We start from the raw sequence: 10,697 nt of genomic DNA, 5'->3' as shown, positions 1-10,697 counted from the left end.
ATGAGGATGTTTCAAATAATCACTATATGCCAAATTTCAGAAAAATCGGTGAGGTTACCTATCCATCCCTATGTTGAAAATTTTAATGCCTACATAGAATGCCTCTAAGAGTTCAAAGAAAAGAACTAGACCCAACTGTAAATCTATCTCAAGCGAAAACGTCACTCAATTCTGAGTATGATCAACTTGATGTACGACGCTATAGTATATGTGCTTCCATGATACGTCATGCCCTCAGAGCAAATTTTACATTCTTCAATAAAAGAGAAGACAATTTTCACATTGTTATTACTTTTTTCTACAAACATGGGCTTCACATTACACACTCCAAATTCCAAATTTCGGTTTATGTTTTCACACCATGATCTGGAAGCAGTTGCAGAATCTTAACGTTTCCTCCTCGAGCGGCGTGTAGAACAGCATTACATCCATCATCATCTACACTTTGTAGAAGGTCAGGGTTTGTTTGGATGATATAACGACTTATGTCTAAGTTAAGAGTAAATACATGACACGTGAAGAATGTTTTAGCCGTCATTATTTTCATGTTTGACCGCTACTGCATTACCTGCCAGTAGTTATTGAATTTTAACGTTTCCTCCTCGAGCGGCGTATAGAGCAGCATTCCGTCCAGCATTATCTACATCGTGTAGAAGGTCAGGGTATGTTTGGATGATATAACGAATCATCTCTAAGTTAGAGTTTACATAAGCCACGTGAAGAATGTTCCAGCCATTATTGTTTTTATGTTTGACGTCTACTTCATTGTTTGCCAGTAGTTCTAGAATTTTAACGTTTCCTGCTCGAGCGGCGTGTAGAGCAGCATTCCATCCAGCATTATCTACATTGTGTAGAAGGTCAGGGTATGTTTGGATGATATAACGGCTCATTTCTAGGTTAGACATTACACAAGCCACGTGAAGAATGTTCCAACCATCATTGTTTTTATGTTTGACGTCTACTTCATTGTTTGCCAGTAGTTGTAGAATTTTAACGTTTCCTCCTCGAGCGGCGTGTAGAGCAGCATTCCATCGATTACTGCTAACACTGTGTAGAAGGTTAGGGTATGTTTGGATGATATAACGACTCATCTCTAAGTTAGAGTTTACACAAGCCACGTGAAGAATGTTCCAGCCATTATTGTTTTTATGTTTGACGTCTACTTCATTATCTACCAGTAGTTGTAGAATGTTAACGTTTCCTCCTCGAGCGGCGTGTAGAGCAGCATTCCATTCATAATTATCTACATTGTGTAGAAGGTCAGGGTATGTTTGGATGATATAACGGTTCATGTCTAGGTTAGACTCTACGCAAGCCACGTGAAGAATGTTAAAGTCATCATTTGTTTTATGTTTGACGTCTACTTCATTATCTAACAGTAGTTGTAGAATCTTAACATTTCCTGCTCGAGCAGCGTGTAGAGCAGAATTCCATCCATCATTATCAACATTGTGTAGAAGGTCAGGGTATGTTTGGATAATATAACGACTCATCTCTAAGTTAGAGTTTACACAAGCCACGTGAAGAATGTTCCAGCCAGCATTGTTTTTATGTTTGACGTCTAATTCATTATTTGCCAGTAATTGTAGAATTTTAACATTTCCTGCTTGAGCAGCGTGTAGAGCAGCATTCCATCCATCATTATCTACATTGTGTAGAAGGTCAGGGTATGTTTGGATGATATAGCGACTCATCTTTAAGTTAGAGTTTACACAAGCCACGTGAAGAATGTTCCAGCCATCATTGTCTTTATGTTTGACGTCTACTTCATTGTTTGCCAGTAGTTGTAGAATTTTGACATTTCCTCCTTTCGCAGCGTGTAGAGCAGCATTCCATCCATAATTATCTACATTGTGTAGAAATTCAGGGTATGTTTGGATGATATAGCGACTCATCTTTAAGTTAGAGTTTACACAAGCCACGTTCAGAATGTTCCAGCCATTATTGTCTTTATGTTTGACGTCTACTTCATTGATTGCCAGTAGTTCTAGAATTTTAACGTTTCCTCCTCGAGCGGCGTGTAGAGCAGCATTCCATCCAGCATTATCTACATTGTGTAGAAGGTCAGGGTATGTTTGGATGATATAACGGCTCATTTCTAGGTTAGAAATTACACAAGCCACGTGAAGAATGTTCCAGCCATCATTGTTTTTATGTTTGACGTCTACTTCATTGTTTGCCAGTAGTTGTAGAATTTTAACGTTTCATCCTCGAGCGGCGTGTAGAGCAGCATTCCATCCAGCATTATCAACATTGTGTAGAAGGTCAGGGTATGTTTGGATGATATAACGGTTCATTTTTAGGTTAGACTCTACGCAAGCCACGTGAAGAATGTTAAAGTCATCATTTGTTTTATGTTTGACGTCTACTTCATTATCTAACAGTAGTTGTAGAATCTTAACATTTCCTCTCGAGCAGCGTGTAGAGCAGAATTCCATCCATCATTATCAACATTGTGTAGAAGGTCAGGGTATGTTTGGATAATATAACGACTCATCTCTAAGTTAGAGTTTACACAAGCCACGTGAAGAATGTTCCAGCCATCATCGTCTTTATGTTTGACGTCTACTTCATTGTTTGCCAGTAGTTGTAGAATTTTGACATTTCCTCCTTTCGCAGCGTGTAGAGCAGCATTCCATCCATAATTATCAACATTGTGTAGAAATTCAGGGTATGTTTGGATGATATAGCGACTCATCTTTAAGTTAGAGTTTACACAAGCCACGTTCAGAATGTTCCAGCCATTATTGTCTTTATGTTTGACGTCTACTTCATTGTTTGCCAGTAGTTGTAGAATTTTAACGTTTCCTCCTCGAGCGGTGTGTAGAGCAGCATTCCATCCAGCATTATCTACATTGTGTAGAAGGTCAGGGTATGTTTGGATGATATAACGGCTCATTTCTAGGTTAGACATTACATAAGCCACGTGAAGAATGTTCCAGCCATCATTGTTTTTATGTTTGACGTCTACTTCATTGTTTGCCAGTAGTTCTAGAATTTTAACGTTTCCTCCCCGAGCGGCGTGTAGAGCAGCATTCCATCCATCATTATCTACATTCTGTAGAAGGTCAGGGTATGTTTGGATGATAGAACGACTCATCTCTACGTTAGAGTTTACACAAGCCACATGAAGAATGTTCCAGCCATCATTGTTTTTATGTTTGACGTCTACTTCATTATTTGTCAGTAATTGTAGAATTTTAACGTTTCCTCCCCGAGCGGCGTATAGAGCAGCATTCCATCCATCATTATCAACATTGTGTAGAAGGTCAGGGTATGTTTGGATACAATGCTTAAAAATTTCAAGTTTTGCATTGTTGCAGGCTTCATGTAATGCATTAGGCTTATTTTTTCCATTTTTATTACTACGTGTGTTATCAGGCTCTGTTTGTAAAGACTCCGTTTGTCCTCCATTTCCTAAGAATTAAAGAATTGAATGCATGAATTTGTTACACCGAGTTAAATTAAATTGAAAGACTCGAGAAATTGATGGAAATAAATGATTTTAAAAAGTAATGTACATGGACCACCATATAATTATTATGTAACTTGGAGCTTCCTCCATTAGTATGAGTTTAGGGTAGATTTCACCGAGGGAACAAGATTAACAGCATAGGACGAGTCTTAGACAGAACCTCTTGTTTCTGAGATATACTTTTCCTATTCAATTTAAGTAAATATTCTATTGACAGTTTATCGCAATAATTCAGGTTTTCTTTTTATAAAATGTAAAATTATCAAATTTTGAATGCAAAAACTTGTAAAAGCTAGAAAAAACATCAACAAATTTGCTTATGAAAGGTGAAAATAACGAATAGTGATCAATCTCATAACTCTTATAAGCAATACAAAATAGATAGTTGGGCAAACACGAACCCCTGATTCCACCAGAGGTGGAATCAGGCGCCCATGAGGAAGAAGCACCCCCGCCGATCAGCCACACCTGTCGCGAGCCCTGTATCCCGAACGGAGTCATCTGCAGTCAAAACCAGCGTCCCAAGAACGACCCAACAATCAGCACGAAGCACACCAGACAGCACCCAACCAAACGACAGGCTTTATCGACGAACTAGATCTCCATAACAACCACAGAACCCGCGAAACGCCGACCCCAACCAAGACCGCCGAAACTCCCGTACCATCAACCTGTCTGTCAGCAGATTGCCTTGATTTAAAAACTGACTATACGCAGAACAAGCTATTGTCACCCGAATCAGTTGAGAGATACAAACACCATATGCAGGTTATAAAGGAACATTGCCACACAAGCACAGAGAGTTGACGATGGAGAAGCTGAAATCATCCCGTTTGTCATACAGTTGAGTTTTCAGTTTGCGGTTAATGTCTACTTTCAGTAAAATATCTAAGTATGAAGCAGAAGTGGACGACTCTGTAGTGTATTTTATTTCGAGCTCACAGGGATATATCGAATCGACATATGAATGAAAGTTATTATTGTTAATAGACAAAACGTCATCGATATATCTAAATGTCGAATTGAAGGCAACAAGAAGATATTGCTTTTTCTCACGTAGAAGTGTTTGAAAAAACTCTGCTTTATACGAATATAGAAACAGGTCAGCTAACAAAGGAGCACAGTTCGTGCCCATGGGAATTCCAACAGACTGTTTGTAGGCCTAATCACCAAAGACCACGAAGATATTGTCAATGAGGAATTCTAGCATATTTTTCATTTCAACTTCAGAGTACTTGTGCGTGGAATCAGAGTGGTGTTTAACAAAGTAATTTTTTGGATGATCACTAGATATGAATGTTTCCATTTTCCATTTCTGTTGAAGAAGCAACTGTCTATGATGTTAAAAATCTAGTCTTTAATTTATCGTGAGGAATGGTCGTGTAAAGCGTTGAAAAGTCATAGATTTTGATCTTATTGATTTGGAAAAAAGTTTTGTGATTTAAAGTTTACTAAAATTCTTTTTCAATTTTTTAGAATCCACATTTGATTAACACCACTTCAGGCATATGTAGTCGCACAGTGAGTTTGAAGTTTCTCCTTCACAGTTGGTAATATTGTTGTGAAGAGCAGAGATATGGGCTTGGTAGAACACTTACTGGATTCAGAGTACTTGTGCGTGGATCAGCGACATTCAACAATATACAACGTCATAAATCGTACATAATGTAAATTTGAAAGCAGGATAAACACAAACAATTGCAAAAACAAGAAGAGAGATAAATTACAGAGGAGGAGTAAGCAACTCCTGTTGACCAATTACACTGTGAACCTTATAATACATATCTTTATACGCAAACATGAGAAGTTCATTGTCAAATACGTCTTTACCATTGCTATACGACACATCATACAACATTCGTCCTGATGGCAAGTTGTATTTGCAAATACGATAATTGTAATGACCATGTAGTCTCCAAAATGAATAGAAAAAGATAACAAATATCAATAAATCTCAGAAATCCTAAAAAATAATACAAAATTAAGAAAAGGGCAAACATGGACCTCATGAAAAACTAGAGGCGGGGTCTGGATGAGTAAGGATCCCCTATGGACCCTGCGGACTTAAGAAATAACTGTTGACATTCCTGTAACATCTTCATATGAGTGAGTAGCTTATTTCCGTTTAGAAACAGACTCTACGCAGAACATATCGATTTAGCTATGTTACGCATTGAATCACTTATTTTAAGAAAACGGCTAGGAATTATCTAAAATGATATCAGAAACGAAAACTTACCTGCAGGAGAATTGCTATTTTCTGCCGTTTTATTTCCTGTTTCGTTGGTTAATTCAAAAACTAGAAAATAATAACATTTCATTACTGGCTGATGGAAATTAATCTGCATTTGATAAATATCATTGGATATAAATTTCATAAGATCAGTGTACGACTGTATACAATGTATATCTCATCCCTTGAATAACATTATGACTATACATTCAGCTTACAATAATATTATTTATATACTATCTTTAAGTATTTTCAAAGAAAAGTGAAAATAAGGAGCTGTGATCAATCTCATCAATCCTATAAAGAACACAAAAGCAAGAGTAAGGCAAACATGGGCCCCTGGACATACCAGAGGTGGGATAAAGTGTTTATGATGAGAAACCCTCCCCTATGTACTGGTCACATCCGCTGTGAATTTTATATCTTGATCAGATAATTGGAACAACCCGTAGTCAAATCAGGGTGCAAAGAACGGCCTAACCATTAGTATGAAACACGCCAGATAGCATTAGACCCAACGACAGGTTGTATTCGCAAATTAGGCGGTTATAACAACCATATAATTTTAAAAATGATGACTTCAAATGAAATCGATGAAACCCAGTATGCATTAATTTCAAAACTGATCATACACAGAAGACCTATAGTATTGAATAAGTTGAGAGACATACACACGATATTGAGGCATGGCTACTGACAAGTAAGTTCATGTTAAAGGAGTTTAAGAGTTTTGTATAAAGTCAGTAAATTCCATGGTTGTTATGATGTTCTATTTTGTCATTACAACCTGTCCATTGGATTAGATGATGTCTGGCGTTTTCATTTTAATTGTTAGGCCTGTCGTGGCACACGGATTCTGATTACGGATTAGCTCGCTTACCTGATCAAGATTTAGGGCTCACGGCGGTTTTGACCGACCGACAGAGGATGCTTACTCATCCTAGGCATATGATCCCACCTCTGGTATATCCAGGGGCCTGTCTATGCCCAACTCTCTATTGTGTATTTCTTAAAAAGAGTTGTGAGATTGATCACTGTTGTTTATCTTCAACTTTCATCGACATTCTCATTGCGTCATCTTATAACAAGTCCAGACTATGACGTGTACTTCAAGTCAGGGATAATATTCTTAAATTTCTTGTTCTAAGTACATTTTTGAAAAAAATAAAGACTGAGGCTACTTTTGACCTATGAAATACAATGTGATTTAACTTGTAACGCTTATTATAATCTACTTATTCATAATGCAAAAAGACAAAACTACATACAAAAACTGATAACTATAGAAAGTACATGCAACGCGCAAGGATTTGCTTAGCAACATACCAACGAAATATCAACTGAGAAGGAAGCCATCTTGATTCGCATAACAGGAGCATGTACCAGAAAATGCAATATGATTTGCGATAACATGATTTGTGAATTTTTGTTTGATAAAAGGTTTAAATTACATTATTATGTGTAGCATTGTCGCCAATTAAAACTGACACAGTAAATCATGTGAGCAATTCACAGATAGCGACCCACATGTCAGTCGATTTGACGTGATGTCATCTCATTCATTTTGCAAAGCATGACGTATTATGCATTGATGAGCGAATCAAGCAATATACTCCCAAGTAGAAATATATTTTAAATTGAAGGAGCAAAATTTGCAAATACTTGATATACCATTATTTTGCGTGTGATATCGTTGTATCAGAGTTTGTATTGAAATTTGATCGTTAATAATTTGTGTAGTGTTACTTGTTGAGAAAATAAATTTTCTAGCAAAAGTATTTTAATGTGCACATTTAATTTCGTTGATTTTCAGTTTCATAGAAGCCTAATAACTTAATAGTGCAACAAAGTATAAAAAAAAAGAGAAAAAAGAATACCCATCATGGTTGTCACGGGGACGTGTCCTCATACCAAGTTACATTATACAATACATGTATTAACTATTTCTTTCAGTGCTCTCAGCCAATCAATTTGTGTGTTACAGCTAAAATTGAACTATAATCTGAATAGAATAATACTTACGCGGGGTTTCTTCATCTCTTCCTAGAAATAAAGAAATCAAAATAAAAGGCATTGCGATAAGACATATATAGACAAAATATGAAAGATCTATCTTAGATAGGTCGGGAGACATTGAATAAGTAAACTTTTTAAAAAGTAGGTCAAACTCCCAAATCAAAGTCAAAAGGGCAAACTTCACAAAATGAATCTATGTACAAAAACAAGAAATCCACAGACCTTATCTTTCGCCTGAATACTAGTGAAAAAGTATCACTGCTCCCAAGGACTATGGATTCCAAAAAAACCAAAAAAAGAATCCTGCTCTGAATATCTAAGCTAAATTCTAATATTCAGAAATAGTACAAATCAGGATGTATTCTTAACACTTTAATGCCCTCATACTTTCATAAACTGATGACAGAATTGACATAATATGATAGATTTTTAACATTAGAAGATATGTCTAATTTGGACCCATCATGGAGTCAAAACCCTCGGCTGTGAAATTCACCATTTTTTGTACATCCTTTTCAACTATTCCTAAGTATCCATTTAGATTTTATACCGTATAAGCAAACTTACACCTAAATACTATATCCTAAGTATGGTCCCATCCCGGGATGAGAACCCCTACTCTGGGAATCTTCAAATTTACAATTTTGGTAAGGACTACCTGCTCTTCATAAATATTCATTTAGTTTCAATTTAGTATCAGTAACACTACAGGAGATGCTATTTAAGTGTTTTATACTTAAACACTATATACCAAGTTTGCCCCCACCCTGGAATCAGAACCCCTACCCCGAGGACCATGAAATTCACAATACTGGTAGAAGCCTTCCAGCTCTACATCACAATGCATTTAGTTTTTATTACACATGTGTGGTTCTAGAGACAATTTTTGAAATTTGGTCAATTTTGGGCAGTCTTTGTCCCGCCCCAGGGTGGGGTGTAGGAATTCTAAAATTTACAATTTATGTTCCCCTTCTTCCAAAGATGCTTCATACCAAATTTGAAAAGAATTGGAATGATAGTTATGAGATTGATCACTGTTCGTTATCTTCACTTTTCATCAAGAAGAAGTTAGAAATTTCTACTGTTAACGCATTTAATAACTGATCATTTTGTCCCCACCCTGATATCAAAACCCCTATCCCTGGTATCAACAACTTTACAACTTTAGTAAAGGATACCTGCTCTTTCTAACTATTCATTTAGTTCCAACTTACAATCAATAGCACTAAACAAGGTGTTTTTTAAGTGTTTTACACATAAACACTATATAACAATTTTGGCCCAACACGGGAGTCAGAACCCCTATCCCGCGGATCATGAAATTTACAATTGTGGTAGAGTCATTCCTGCTCTACATCACAATGTATGTAATTTTTCTTACACATGTGCAGTTCGAGAGAAGAAGAGTTTTGAAAATTTGTCAATTTTGGTCAGTTTTTGTCCTGCAGGCCCAGACTGCTGGAATCCTGAAAATGTTCCCCTTGTTCCAAAGATGCTTCATACCAAATTTGAAAAGAATTGGAATGATAGTTATCAAGAAGAAGTTCTTTTAATAACTAACCAATTTGGTCCCACCCTGATACCGGAACCCCTACCCTAGTATCATCAAATTTTCAACTTAAGTAAAGGACTATCTCCTCTTTCTAAATATCCATTTAGTTTCAATTCAGTATCAATAGTACTGAAGAAGATGTTATTTAAGTGTTTTACACAATAACACTATATTCTAAGTTTGGCCCCACCCTGGGACCAAATCCCCTACCCCGGGGATCATGAAATTTACAATTCTGGTTAAAGCTTCCTTGCTCACTATTACTAAATACTCACATTCTCTGCTAGATACCCAGAAGTAAGGAATATTTTAAAAGAAATACATCAATTTTACAGTTTTTATCCCAAATTTAAAACTCTTTATGGTGGGGCATGAAATTTACAATTTCCTCTCTCCTTCACCTACAGATGCTACATACCAAATATGGTCAAGATTGGTCCAGTAATTTCTGGGAAGAAGTTGTTAACGGACGACGCATGACGACGGACGCATACCAATAGCAATAGACCACCTGAGTGACTCAGGTGACCTAATAAGAGTCCCATATAAAATAGCTCCGAATAGGTTATGATTTCTTAAAGGAATGTCAAACTCGGAGGTAAAAATCACAAGGTTAAATATCGTGATATGACAATAACTGTCTTACAATACGAAATATACATACAAAATATGAAAACGTTGGTTTAAATAGTTTGAAAGATTTTTCCTATATATCAGCTTAAATGAAACTTTCATCCCATCCTACCCCCGGTGACTATGAATTGCACAAATGTGGATATACTTTATTTCAGGAAGCTTTCATGTAAATATCCACTTTTCTGGCTCTGTAATTTTTTTTCAAATCAAGATTTCTAAAGATTTTCTTTATATATCCATATTACCCTACGGCTGGAAGCCATGATTTCAGCAAATTTGAATCTGCAGTTGTCAGAGAGCTGTCATGTAAATTTCTACTTTCCTGGCTGAGTTTTTCTTGAGACGATTTTCCCCTATATATTTGTATGTAAAACTTTGATCCCATATTGTGGTCCAGCCCTACCCCCAGGGTCCATGATTTTAACAAACTTAAATCTGCAATATGTCAGGAAGCATTCATGTACATATAAACTTTTCTGGTCCACTAGTTTTTGATAAGATGATTTTAAAGAGTTTCCAAATATATTTGTATGTAAAACTTTGATCCCCAATGTGACCCCACCTTACCCCCGGATCCATGATTTTAACAAAATTGAATCTGCACTAAATCAGTAAGTTTTCATGTAAAATTGAACCTTCTTGGTCCAGAGGTTCTCGAGAGGATTTTAAACATTTTCCCTACATACTTGTATGTAAAATTTTGATCCCCTACTGTGGTCCCACCCTATCCTTGGGGACTATGATTTTAGTAAACTTGCATTTGCACTATATCACAAAGCTGTCAT

At 36.5% G+C, this 10,697-nt stretch overlaps 1 protein-coding gene across 1 annotated transcript in view; it reads right to left on the bottom strand.

Annotated features, from left to right (window-relative positions):
- Positions 1 to 226: 226 nt before the first annotated feature.
- Positions 227 to 10,697, bottom strand: part of LOC130049208 (uncharacterized) — a 24,274-nt gene continuing 13,803 nt past the window's right edge. Inside the window, exons 5-8 of the mRNA XM_056146525.1 lie at positions 7,731 to 7,751; positions 5,715 to 5,774; positions 2,972 to 3,417; positions 227 to 253 (exon numbers count right to left, since the gene is read on the bottom strand). Of these exons, the coding sequence (XP_056002500.1) occupies positions 227 to 253; positions 2,972 to 3,417; positions 5,715 to 5,774; positions 7,731 to 7,751 (554 nt within the window). The remainder of the gene's footprint in view (positions 254 to 2,971; positions 3,418 to 5,714; positions 5,775 to 7,730; positions 7,752 to 10,697) is intronic.

The sequence above is a fragment of the Ostrea edulis genome, chromosome 1 (assembly GCF_947568905.1).
Source record: "Ostrea edulis chromosome 1, xbOstEdul1.1, whole genome shotgun sequence".
Lineage (NCBI taxonomy): Eukaryota > Metazoa > Mollusca > Bivalvia > Ostreida > Ostreidae > Ostrea > Ostrea edulis.
The sequence above is the reverse complement of the archived record's forward strand: the minus strand, read 5'-3'. Positions and strand labels throughout refer to the sequence as shown.